At 31.8% G+C, this 14,040-nt stretch overlaps 1 protein-coding gene across 2 annotated transcripts in view; it reads left to right on the top strand.

The window, feature by feature from the left end:
* Nucleotides 1–14,040, top strand: part of LOC144072653 (olfactory receptor 6N2-like) — a 24,276-nt gene extending 10,236 nt beyond the window's left edge. The window contains exons 1-2 of one of the 2 annotated variants that reach the window (XM_077597807.1): nucleotides 7,450–9,125; nucleotides 9,160–14,040. In XM_077597807.1, coding sequence (XP_077453933.1) covers nucleotides 11,895–13,046 — 1,152 coding nt within the window. In that variant the 5' untranslated portion in view covers nucleotides 7,450–9,125; nucleotides 9,160–11,894 and the 3' untranslated portion in view covers nucleotides 13,047–14,040. Of the gene's footprint in view, nucleotides 1–7,449; nucleotides 9,126–9,159 lie in introns of those variants that run through there. The other variant, XM_077597808.1, reaches the window with a different exon arrangement.

Below are 14,040 nucleotides of genomic sequence, written 5' to 3'. Positions count from 1 at the left end.
GTAAGGCTCTTTTCTTAAAAACGACCATGTATAGTAAGGCTTTTTTCTTTAAAAAACGACATAGTATAGTAAGGCTATTTTTCTTAAAAGACGACATAGTATAGTAAGGCTTTTTTTCTTTAAAAACTACATAGTATAGTAAGGCTCTTTTCTTAAAAACGACCATGTATAGTAAGGCTTTTTTCTTTAAAAAAACGACATAGTATAGTAAGGCTATTTTTCTTAAAAAACGACATAGTATAGTAAGGCTTTTTTTCTTTAAAAAACGACATAGTATAGTAAGGCTATTTTTCTTCAAAAACAACATAGTATAGTAAGGCTTTTTTTCTTTTAAAAATCGACATAGTATAGTAAGGCTTTTTTCTTCAAAAAAACGACATAGTATAGTAAGGCTTTTTTCTTTACAAAACGACATAGTATAGTAAGGCTATTTTTCTTAAAAAACGACATAGTATAGTAAGGCTTTTTTTCTTAAAAAAACGACATAGTATAGTAAGGCTATTTTTCTTCAAAAACAACATAGTATAGTAAGGCTTTTTTTCTTTTAAAAAACGACATAGTATAGTAAGGCTTTTTTCTTTAAAAAACGACATAGTATAGTAAGGCTTTTTTCTTAAAAAAACGACATAGTATAGTAAGGCTTTTTTCTTAAAAAAACGACATAGTATAGTAAGGCTTTTTTTCTTTAAAAAAAAACACATAGTATAGTAAGGCTTTTTTTCTTAAAAACTACATAGTATAGTAAGGCTTTTTTCTTAAAAAAACGACATAGTATAGTAAGGCTTTTTTCTTAAAAAAAAACATAGTATAGTAAGGCTTTTTTCTTAAAAAAACGACATAGTATAGTAAGGCTTTTTTTCTTTTGAAAAACGACATAGTATAGTAAGGCTATTTTTCTTCAAAAACGACATAGTATAGTAAGGCTTTTTTTCTTTTAAAAAACGACATAGTATAGTAAGGCTTTTTTTCTTTAAAAAACGACATAGTATAGTAAGGCTTTTCTTCTTAAAAGACGACATAGTATAGTCAGGCTATTTTTCTTCAAAAACAACATAGTATAGTAAGGCTTTTTTTTTAAAAAAAACGACATAGTATAGTATGGCTTTTTTCTTAAAAAAAAACGACATAGTATAGTAAGGCTTTTTTCTTAAAAAAACGACATAGTATAGTAAGGCTTTTTTCTTAAAAAACGACATAGTATAGTAAGGCTTTTTTCTTAAAAAAACGACATAGTATAGTAAGGCTATTTTTCTTTAAAAAACGACATAGTATAGTAAGGCTTTTTTTCTTTAAAAAAAACGACAGTATAGTAAGGCTTTTTTTCTTTTGAAAAACGACATAGTATAGTAAGGCTTTTTTCTTAAATAAACAACATAGTATAGTAAGGCTTTTTTCTTTAAAAACCGACATAGTATAGTAAGGCTATTTTTCTTAAAAAACGACATAGTATAGTAAGGCTTTTTTTCTTAAAAAAACGACATAGTATCGTAAGGCTATTTTTCTTCAAAAACAACATAGTATAGTAAGGCTTTTTTTCTTTTAAAAAATGACATAGTATAGTAAGGCTTTTTTCTTAAAAAAACGACATAGTATAGTAAGGGTTTTTTTCTTAAAAAAACGACATAGTATAGTAAGGCTTTTTTCTTTAAAAAACGACATAGTATAGTAAGGCTTTTTTCTTTAAAAAATGACATAGTATAGTAAGGCTATTTTTCTTCAAACACGACATAGTATAGTAAGGCTTTTTTCTTTAAAAAACGACATAGTATAGTAAGGCTATTTTTCTTCAAAAACGACATAGTATAGTAGGGCTTTTTTTCTTTTAAAAAACGACATAGTATAGTAAGGCTTTTTTTCTTTAAAAACCGACATAGTATAGTAAGGCTTTTTTTCTTAAAAAAACGACATAGTATAGTAAGGCTTTTCTTCTTAAAAGACGACATAGTATAGTAAGGCTTTTTTTCTTTAAAAACTACATAGTATAGTAAGGCTCTTTTCTTAAAAACGACCATGTATAGTAAGGCTTTTTTGTTTAAAAAACGACATAGTATAGTAAGGCTATTTTTCTTAAAAAACGACATAGTATAGTAAGGCTTTTTTTCTTTAAAAAACGACATAGTATAGTAAGGCTATTTTTCTTCAAAAACAACATAGTATAGTAAGGCTTTTTTTCTTTTAAAAATCGACATAGTATAGTAAGGCTTTTTTCTTAAAAAAAACGACATAGTATAGTAAGGCTTTTCTTCTTAAAAGACGACATAGTATAGTAAGGCTATTTTTCTTCAAAAACAACATAGTATAGTAAGGCTTTTTTAAAAAAAAAAACGACATAGTATAGTAAGGCTTTTTTCTTTAAAAAAAAACGACATAGTATAGTAAGGCTCTTTTCTTAAAAACGACCATGTATAGTAAGGCTTTTTTCTTTAAAAAACGACATAGTATAGTAAGGCTATTTTTCTGAAAAAACGACATAGTATAGTAAGGCTTTTTTTCTTAAAAAAACGACATAGTATAGTAAGGCTATTTTTCTTCAAAAACAACATAGTATAGTAAGGCTTTTTTAAAAAAAAAACGACATAGTATAGTAAGGCTTTTTTCTTAAAAAAAACGACATAGTATAGTAAGGCTTTTTTCTTTAAAAAACGACATAGTATAGTAAGGCTATTTTTCTTAAAAAACGACATAGTATAGTAAGGCTATTTTTCTTAAAAAACGACATAGTATAGTAAGGCTATTTTTCTTTTAAAAATCGACATAGTATAGTAAGGCTTTTTTCTTCAAAAAAACGACATAGAATAGTAAGGCTTTTTTCTTAAAAAAAACGACATAGTATAGTAAGGCTTTTTTCTTTAAAAAACGACATAGTATAGTAAGGCTAATTTTCTTAAAAAACAACATAGTATAGTAAGGCTATTTTTCTTTTAAAAATCGACATAGTATAGTAAGGCTTTTTTCTTAAAAAAACGACATAGTATAGTAAGGCTTTTTTCTTAAAAAAAACGACATAGTATAGTAAGGCTTTTTTCTTTAAAAAACGACATAGTATAGTAAGGCTATTTTTCTTAAAAAACGACATAGTATAGTAAGGCTATTTTTCTTAAAAAACGACATAGTATAGTAAGGCTATTTTTCTTCAAAAACAACATAGTATAGTAAGGCTTTTTTTCCTTTTAAAAAACGACATAGTATAGTAAGGCTTTTTTCTTAAAAAAACGACATAGTATAGTAAGGCTTTTTTATTAAAAAACGACATAGTATAGTAAGGCTTTTTTCTTTAAAAAACGACATAGTATAGTAAGGCTTTTTTCTTTAAAAAACGACATAGTATAGTAAGGCTATTTTTCTTAAAAAACGACATAGTATAGTAAGGCTTTTTTTCTTAAAAAAACGACATAGTATAGTAAGGCTATTTTTCTTCAAAAACAACATAGTATAGTAAGGCTTTTTTTCTTTTAAAAAACGACATAGTATAGTAAGGCTTTTTTCTTTAAAAAACGACATAGTATAGTAAGGCTATTTTTCTTTAAAAACCGACATAGTATAGTAAGGCTTTTTTTCTTAAAAAAACGACATAGTATAGTAAGGCTTTTCTTCTTAAAAGACGACATAGTATAGTAAGGCTTTTTTTCTTTAAAAACTACATAGTATTGTAAGGCTCTTTTCTTAAAAACGACCATGTATAGTAAGGCTTTTTTGTTTAAAAAACGACATAGTATAGTAAGGCTATTTTTCTTAAAAAACGACATAGTATAGTAAGGCTTTTTTTCTTTAAAAAACGACATAGTATAGTAAGGCTATTTTTCTTCAAAAACAACATAGTATAGTAAGGCTTTTTTTCTTTTAAAAATCGACATAGTATAGTAAGGCTTTTTTCTTAAAAAAAACGACATAGTATAGTAAGGCTTTTCTTCTTAAAAGACGACATAGTATAGTAAGGCTATTTTTCTTCAAAAACAACATAGTATAGTAAGGCTTTTTAAAAAAAAAAAACGACATAGTATAGTAAGGCTTTTTTCTTTAAAAAAAAACGACATAGTATAGTAAGGCTCTTTTCTTAAAAACGACCATGTATAGTAAGGCTTTTTTCTTTAAAAAACGACATAGTATAGTAAGGCTATTTTTCTGAAAAAACGACATAGTATAGTAAGGCTTTTTTTCTTAAAAAAACGACATAGTATAGTAAGGCTATTTTTCTTCAAAAACAACATAGTATAGTAAGGCTTTTTTAAAAAAAAAACGACATAGTATAGTAAGGCTTTTTTCTTAAAAAAAACGACATAGTATAGTAAGGCTTTTTTCTTTAAAAAACGACATAGTATAGTAAGGCTATTTTTCTTAAAAAACGACATAGTATAGTAAGGCTATTTTTCTTAAAAAACGACATAGTATAGTAAGGCTATTTTTCTTTTAAAAATCGACATAGTATAGTAAGGCTTTTTTCTTCAAAAAAACGACATAGAATAGTAAGGCTTTTTTCTTAAAAAAAACGACATAGTATAGTAAGGCTTTTTTCTTTAAAAAACGACATAGTATAGTAAGGCTAATTTTCTTAAAAAACAACATAGTATAGTAAGGCTATTTTTCTTTTAAAAATCGACATAGTATAGTAAGGCTTTTTTCTTAAAAAAACGACATAGTATAGTAAGGCTTTTTTCTTAAAAAAAACGACATAGTATAGTAAGGCTTTTTTCTTTAAAAAACGACATAGTATAGTAAGGCTATTTTTCTTAAAAAACGACATAGTATAGTAAGGCTATTTTTCTTAAAAAACGACATAGTATAGTAAGGCTATTTTTCTTCAAAAACAACATAGTATAGTAAGGCTTTTTTTCCTTTTAAAAAACGACATAGTATAGTAAGGCTTTTTTCTTAAAAAAACGACATAGTATAGTAAGGCTTTTTTATTAAAAAACGACATAGTATAGTAAGGCTTTTTTCTTTAAAAAACGACATAGTATAGTAAGGCTTTTTTCTTTAAAAAACGACATAGTATAGTAAGGCTATTTTTCTTAAAAAACGACATAGTATAGTAAGGCTTTTTTTCTTAAAAAAACGACATAGTATAGTAAGGCTATTTTTCTTCAAAAACAACATAGTATAGTAAGGCTTTTTTTCTTTTAAAAAACGACATAGTATAGTAAGGCTTTTTTCTTAAAAAAACGACATAGTATAGTAAGGCTTTTTTCTTAAAAAAACGACATAGTATAGTAAGGCTTTTTTCTTAAAAAAACGACATAGTATAGTAAGGCTTTTTTCTTAAAAAAAAGACATAGTATAGTAAGGCTTTTTTCTTAAAAAAACGACATAGTATAGTAAGGCTTTTTTTCTTTAAAAAAAAACACATAGTATAGTAAGGCTTTTTTTCTTAAAAAACTACATAGTATAGTAAGGCTTTTTTCTTAAAAAAACGACATAGTATAGTAAGGCTTTTTTTCTTTAAAAAAAACATAGTATAGTAAGGCTTTTTTCTTAAAAAAACGACATAGTATAGTAAGGCTTTTTTCTTAAAAAAACGACATAGTATAGTAAGGCTATTTTTCTTCAAAAACAACATAGTATAGTAAGGCTTTTTTTCCTTTAAAAAACGACATAGTATAGTAAAGCTTTTTTTCTTAAAAAACTACATAGTATAGTAAGGCTATTTTTCTTCAAAAACAACATAGTATAGTAAGGCTTTTTTTCTTTTAAAAAATGACATAGTATAGTAAGGCTTTTTTCTTAAAAAAACGACATAGTATAGTAAGGGTTTTTTTCTTAAAAAAACGACATAGTATAGTAAGGCTCTTTTCTTAAAAAACGACATAGTATAGTAAGGCTATTTTTCTTTAAAAAACGACATAGTATAGTAAGGCTTTTTTTCTTTAAAAAAACGACATAGTATAGTAAGGCTTTTTTTCTTTTGAAAAACGACATAGTATAGTAAGGCTATTTTTCTTCAAAAACGACATAGTATAGTAAGGCTTTTTTTCTTTTAAAAAACGACATAGTTTAGTAAGGCTTTTTTCTTAAAAAAACGACATAGTATAGTAAGGCTTTTTTCTTAAAAAAACGACATAGTATAGTAAGGCTTTTTTCTTAAAAAAACGACATAGGATAGTAAGGCTTTTTTCTTAAAAAAACGACATAGTATAGTAAGGCAGTTTTTCTTTAAAAAACGACATAGTATAGTAAGGCTTTTTTTCTTTAAAAAAAACGACATAGTATAGTAAGGCTTTTTTTCTTTTGAAAAACGACATAGTATAGTAAGGCTTTTTTCTTAAATAAACAACATAGTATAGTAAGGCTTTTTTCTTTAAAAAACGACATAGTATAGTAAGGCTATTTTTCTTAAAAAACGACATAGTATAGTAAGGCTTTTTTCTTAAAAAAACGACATAGTATAGTAAGGGGTTTTTTCTTTAAAAAACGACATAGTATAGTAAGGCTTTTTTCTTTAAAAAACGACATAGTATAGTAAGGCTTTTTTCTTTAAAAAATGACATAGTATAGTAAGGCTATTTTTCTTCAAACACGACATAGTATAGTAAGGCTTTTTTTCTTTAAAAACTACATAGTATAGTAAGGCTCTTTTCTTAAAAACGACCATGTATAGTAAGGCTTTTTTCTTTAAAAAACGACATTGTATAGTAAGGCTTTTTTCTTTAAAAAACGACATAGTATACTAAGGCTATTTTTCTTCAAAAACGACATAGTATAGTAGGGCTTTTTTTTTCTTTTAAAAAACGACATAGTATAGTAAGGCTTTTTTTCTTTAAAAACCGACATTGTATAGTAAGGCTTTTTTTCTTAAAAAAACGACATAGTATAGTAAGGCTTTTCTTCTTAAAAGACGACATAGTATAGTAAGGCTTTTTTTCTTTAAAAACTACATAGTATAGTAAGGCTCTTTTCTTAAAAACGACCATGTATAGTAAGGCTTTTTTCTTTAAAAAACGACATAGTATAGTAAGGCTATTTTTCTTAAAAAACGACATAGTATAGTAAGGCTTTTTTTCTTTAAAAAACGACATAGTATAGTAAGGCTATTTTTCTTCAAAAACAACATAGTATAGTAAGGCTTTTTTTCTTTTAAAAAACGACATAGTATAGTAAGGCTTTTTTCTTAAAAAAACGACATAGTATAGTAAGGCTTTTTTCTTAAAAAAACGACCTAGTATAGTAAGGCTTTTTTTTTAAAAAACGACATAGTATAGTAAGGCTTTTTTCTTAAAAAAACGACATAGTATAGTAAGGCTTTTTTCTTAAAAAAACGACATAGTATAGTAAGGCTTTTTTTCTTAAAAAAAAAACATAGTATAGTAAGGCTTTTTTTCTTAAAAAACTACATAGTATAGTAAGGCTATTTTTCTTAAAAAACGACAGTATAGTAAGGCTATTTTTCTTCAAAAACAACATAGTATAGTAAGGCTTTTTTCTTAAAAAAACGACATAGTATAGTAAGGCTTTTTTCTTTAAAAAACGACATAGTATAGTAAGGCTATTTTTCTTAAAAAACGACATAGTATAGTAAGGCTTTTTTCTTAAAAAAAACGACATAGTATAGTAAGGGGTTTTTTCTTAAAAACGACACAGTATAGTAAGGCTTTTTTTCTTAAAAAAACGACATAGTATAGTAAGGCTTTTTTCTTTAAAAAACGACATAGTATAGTAAGGCTTTTTTCTTTAAAAAACGACATAGTATAGTAAGGCTTTTTTTCTTAAAAAACTACATAGTAAAGTAAGGCTTTTTTCTTTAAAAAACGACATAGTATAGTAAGGCTTTTTTTCTTAAAAAAACGACATAGTATAGTAAGGCTTTTTTCTTTAAAAAACGACATAGTATAGTAAGGCTTTTTTCTTTAAAAAATGACATAGTATAGTAAGGCTATTTTTCTTCAAAAACGACATAGTATAGTAAGGCTTTTTTCGTAAAAAAATGACATAGTATAGTAAGGCTTTTTTCGTAAAAAACGACATAGTATAGTAAGGCTTTTTTGTAAAAAACGACATACTATACTATGTCGTTTTTTAATGAAAAAACCCTTACTATACTAAGGGTTTTTTCGTAAAAAATGACATAGTATAGGGAGGCTTTTTTTGTAAAAAACGACATAGTATAGTAAGGCTTTTTTCTTAAAAAAATTACATAGTATAGTAAGGCTTTTTTTCGTAAAAAACGACATGGTATAGTAACGCTTTTTTGTAAAAAATGACATAGTATAGTAAGGCTTTTTTCGTAAAAAACGACATAGTATAGTAAGGCTTTTTTGTAAAAAACGACATACTATACTATGTCGTTTTTTTATGAAAAAACCCTTACTATACTAAGGGTTTTTTCGTAAAAAATGACATAGTATATTGAGGCTTTTTTCATAAAAAATGACATATTATAGTAAGGCTTTTTTCGTAAAAAAGACATAGTATAGTAAGGCTTTTTTGTAAAAAACGACATACTATACTATGTCGTTTTTTTATGAAAAAACCCTTACTATACTAAGGGTTTTTTCGTAAAAAATGACATAGTATATTGAGGCTTTTTTCGTAAAAAATGACATAGTATAGTAAGGCTTTTTTCGTAAAAAACAACATAGTATAGTAAGGCTTTTTTCTTAAAAAAATGACATAGTATAGTAAGGCTTTTTTCGTAAAAAACGACATAGTATAGTAAGGCTTTTTTCGTAAAAAATGACATAGTATAGTGAGGCTTTTTTCGTAAAAAAATGACATAGTATAGTAAGGCTTTTTTCGTAAAAAACGACATACTATACTATGTCGTCTTTTAATGAAAAAACCCTTACTATACTAAGGGTTTTTTCGTAAAAAATGACATAGTATAGGGAGGCTTTTTTCGTAAAAAATGACATAGTATAGTAAGGCTTTTTTCGTAAAAAACAACACAGTATAGTAAGAATTTTTTCGTAAAAAACAACATAGTATAGTAAGGCTTTTTTCGTAAAAAACAACATAGTATAGTAAAGCTTTTTTCGTAAAAAATGACATAGTATAGTAAGGCTTTTTTCGTAAAAAACAACATAGTATAGTAAGAATTTTTTCGTAAAAAACAACATAGTATAGTAAGGCTTTTTTCGTAAAAAATGACATAGTATCGTGAGGCTTTTTTCGTAAAAAAATGACAGTAAAGTAAGGCTTTTTTCGTAAAAAATGACATAGTATAGTAAGGCTTTTTTCGTAAAAAACAACATAGTATAGTAAGGCTTTTTTGTAAAAAAATGACATACTATACTATGTCGTTTTTTTAGGAAAAAACCCTTAATATACTAAGGGTTTTTTCGTAAAAAACGACATAGTATAGTAAGGCTTTTTACGTAAAAAACAACATAGTATAGTAAGGCTTTTTTCTTAAAAAAATGACACAGTATAGTAAGGCTTTTTCGTTTAAAAAAATGACCATGTATTAGTAAAATAAATGCTGACCAACTAAACCCTTCAAAAATTAGTGTCCTGCTTTTGTATGGAAGTTGTGAGTAACAGACCAAGATGAAAGAAAATGATAAAAAAATGTACTAATGTATGCAAAAACATGTTCTTTTGATGCAGTGCAGTACCAAAAGGGTTGTTGTTGTTATTTTTTGAGACTCAAAGTGGAAGTAAACAGTTGACATTTTCAAAATAACCCAATCCAGGAAATCCATTTAAGTTTTAGGGTATTTCGTAACTTGGATCTTTTCTTTGTATATTGGGACGCTCATTTGCACATCCAAGGCTTTCTTAACCTGAAGATTTTGTACCGAGAGGCATTTGTTAGTAGAGGTCTTGACTATGCTACGTACTAGAAAATCTCAGAATATTAAAAGCACCATTACAGTCCAAAAAGATTGAAGAAATAACAATCTGGGCCTGAGGGAAGAACCAATGATGTCACAGTGTCGTTTCCTAGCTTCATTCGTCTTAGCTCATTAGCTTGATTGATCCCGTAGGACGCTAACGGCTAGTGAGTGATAGCGAGTGTCAAAACAAGGTCAGTCCCAGGGGGCCAGGAAATGTTTGGCCGGTGGTCACAGTGACGTCCTCTCATGGGGGAACTTGGTCTGAAAAACACCAAACATAAACCACAAATGGGAACTCTAGGTGGTCATTAGCGGTTCCCTTGGGCGGAGCTTGTTTTGCCTCGTTGACACGCGTTAAACCAGAAGTCTTCTGTCAACAAGATTAATGAGTGAAGCCGTCAATAATTAGAGTTTGAAAACAAAACATTTTCATATTTCATCATTTGTTGACGTTCCACCACGATGTTTTGGTTACGACCAATAAGATTGAAATAATACATTAAAAAAAAAATTAGGGTTTAAAGGTGATTAAACGGGAGAAAAAAGTTTTAACAAAGCCATCAAATAAGTGCCTGCATCTTTTTGGGTTGTGGAAGGAAACCGGAGTACCTGCAGAAAACCGACACAAGCCCGGGGAGAACCTGCAAACTCCATACAATGAGGACTGACCTGGATTCGAACCCAGGACCCCTGAACTACGAGGCCAAAACGCCAACCACTTGTCCACCGGGCCTCCTAGCATTTTATTAAAGTAATTTAGCATACAATTAGCCTAGCATGCCTGTCTTTGGAATGTGGAAGGAAACCAGAGTACCCGCAAGGAACCCACGCAGGCCCAGGGAGAACATGCAAACTTTACACAGGAGGATTGATCTGGATTTGAACCCAGGACCCCTGAACTGCGAGGCCAAAACGCCAACCACTTGTTCACCGGGCCTCCTAGCTTTAAACAAAAGCAATTTAGCATACAATTAGCCTAGCATGTCTTTGGAATGTGGAAAAGGAAACCAGAGTACCCGCAAGGAACGCACGCAGGCCCAGGGAGAACATGCAAACTCCACACAATGAGGATTGATCTGGATTCAAACCCAGGACCCCTGAACTGCGAGGCCAAAACGCCAACCACGCGTCCACCGGGCCTCCTAGCAAGGGTCACGGGGGGTGCTGGAGCCTATCCCAGCTAGCGATTGGTGGGCAGCCAATCAGAGGGCACAAGGAGATGAACAACCTTTTACGCTAAAACAATTTAGACTGTTAGGCATCTAGCCTAGCATGCATGTTTTTGGGATGTGGGAGAAAACCGTAGTACCCGGAGAAAACCCATGCAAGCCAGGTGGAATGACCTGGATTCAAACCCAGGACCCCTAAACTGCAAGGCCAACACGCCAACCACTAGTTCACCGGGCCTTTTAAGTAAAGTAATTTAGCATACAATTAGCCTAGCATGCCTGTCTTTGGAATGTGGAAAGAAACAAGTGTACCCTGGAAAAACCCACGCAGGCCCAGGGAGAACATGCAAACTCCACACAATGAGGACTGACCTGGATTCGAACCCAGGACCCCTGAACTGCGAGGCCAAAACGCCGACCACTTGCACACCGGGCCTCCTAGCTTTAAACAAAAGCAATTTAGCATACAATTAGCCTAGCATGTCTTTGGAATGTGGAAAAGGAAACCAGAGTACCCACAAGGAACCCACGCAGGCCCAGGGAGAACATGCAAACTCCACACAATTAGGACTGACCTGGATTTGAACCCAGGACCCCTGAACTGTGAGGCCAAAACGCCGACCACTTGTACACTGGGCCTCCTAGGTTTAAACAAAAGCAATTTCGCATGCAATTAGCCTAACATATCTTTGGAATGTGGAAAAGGAAACCAGAATACCCACAAGGAACCCACGCAGGCCCAGGGAGAACATGCAAACTCCACACAATGAGGTCTGACCTGGATTCGAACCCAGGACCCTTGAACTGCAAGACCGCCACACTAACCACGCATCACCGGACCACCTGGTTTAAGACAGAATAAAAACAAGAAAAACATGAAACGGGGCAAAGAACCACAGTATACACAAAAAAGAGCCAAAATCGGGAGCCGCATGCGGCTCGAGAGCTCGTTGAAAATATGCAAAAATTGCAAAAAACACTCCATGTTTTTCTTCAACATCAACATCGCTCGCCGTCAGAATTCCGCCTTGGGGGCGGGGCTTCAGTCACCCCAGCAAAGATAAGGAACACCTCGCCGCCCCGACGACCAATCACCAGCCATCGCCCCCCCCCGCCCCCTCGTCCTTCACCGAACGTCTTCATCTACCCGTCGCCAGCACCCCTGGCGGCACTCGACCATGTCGCCATGGCGCAATGGAACGGAACCATGACCCTGGTTCTCGGCGGCTACGTGGACTTGGAGAAGTTCCGCTACCTTTACTTCTCGCTGTGGGTCCTCTTCTACTTCCTGATCGTGTCGTCCAATTGCGTCATCATCTACGTGGTGAAGATCCACCCCAGCCTTCACGAGCCCATGTACGTCTTCATCGCGGCGTTGTCCCTCAACTCCATTTTGCTCAGCACCACCGTCTACCCCAAACTCATGGTAGACGTCTTCTCCCGCCGACAGGTCGCCTCCTACTCGGGCTGTCTGTTGCAGGTTTTCATTTTCTACAGCTTGGCCGCCACCGATTTAATGCTCCTGTCCACCATGGCTTACGACCGCTACGTGTCCATCTGCCGACCGCTGCAGTACGCCATCGTGATGGGGAAAACGCGGGTGTGCGTCTACTTGGCCCTGGCCTGGTTCCTCCCCGCCTGCTTCGTCGCGGTTGTCATCATCCTTCAGTCCCAACAAAAACTCATCGGCTTGGTTTTAGAGGGGATTTTTTGCAACACCACGGTGGCCAAAGTTCACAGCAAGAACCCCACGTTCCTGGTGGTGCTGATCTTCTTCGGCATCATCAACGTAGTCTTCCTCCCCATGGTCTTCATCCTCTTCACCTACGTCAGGATCTTCCGGGTGGCGTTCCGCAGCCGCGGGGAAGTTCGCGCCAAGGCCGTCGAAACGTGTCTACCGCACGTGATGGTTTTGATCCTGTTCACCTTTTTTATTATCCTCGACCTCATGGTGGCCGTGGTGGAGATCAAGTTGTCCAAAATTCTGCGCCTCATTTTGAGCCTGCAAATATTAGTGTACAATCCGTTGTTGAATCCCATCATTTACGGGCTGAAGATGAAGGAAATCTGGAAACGCATCAAAAGATTTGCGCCCTTGAGCAATAAATAGACGGGTTGCGTTTCGTTTTAATGGCAGTTCTATTCAATAAAGGTGATTCAATACCTGTTGCCGTCCGTCTCTTTACTTTGTGTACTTCGAGCGTCCTTTCACTTCATCCAGGCTGTCATTCGATATCTGTTAATCCGGTTAAATGACAAACGCGCTCATGTGAATATATATTATTTTGATAAAGTATCTAGCTGTTATTTTAATAATGCATCTACCTGTCTAAGTCAAATTAGATGAACATTTGAGAAACCAAAAATAAGTGTGTGTGTGTTAGACAATTATTTGGATCATAATTAAATCGGTGTTATTATATTTCAATCTGTTGTTTGTGGAGATAATTAATGTGACCACTTATTCATATTGACTATATATTTTTTTTTAAATCATTTAACCTTTTGCTTGTTTGTTGTTGTTATTCCTACTTATTATGTTGGCTACTGATTTATTTACAACTTATTTCTTGATTATTCATTTATTATTTGTTGTCATTATTCATTGATATTTTTTGTTTATTGTTGTTATTTGTGCACTTCCCTACTTTACTACTTAATTTTTTAAATCATTTATCTGTTTGTTTGTTGTTGTTATTCCTACTTATTATGTTGGCTACTGACTTATTGATGAATTATTTGTTTTTTATTTAATATTTGTTGTCATTATTTTTTGTTTGTTGTTATTTGTGCACTTACCTCCTTTATGTTATTGACTACTTATTTTATTTTTTATTAAATCATTTATCTGTTTGTTTGTTGTTGTTATTCCTCCTTATTATGTTGGCTACTGATTTATTTACAACTTACTTCTTGATTATTTATTTATTATTTGTTGTCATTATTCATTTTTTGTCTATTGTTACTTGTGCACTTCCCTACTTATTTATTTTGTTGACTATTTATTTATTATAAATATTTTTTTAATCATTTATCTGTTTGTTTGTTGTAGTTATTCCTACTTATTATGTTGGCTACTGATTTATTTACAACTTATTTCTTGA

The sequence above is a fragment of the Stigmatopora argus genome, chromosome 4 (assembly GCF_051989625.1).
Source record: "Stigmatopora argus isolate UIUO_Sarg chromosome 4, RoL_Sarg_1.0, whole genome shotgun sequence".
NCBI classification, from domain to species: domain Eukaryota; kingdom Metazoa; phylum Chordata; class Actinopteri; order Syngnathiformes; family Syngnathidae; genus Stigmatopora; species Stigmatopora argus.
This window is presented reverse-complemented; position numbering and strand designations above follow the sequence as displayed.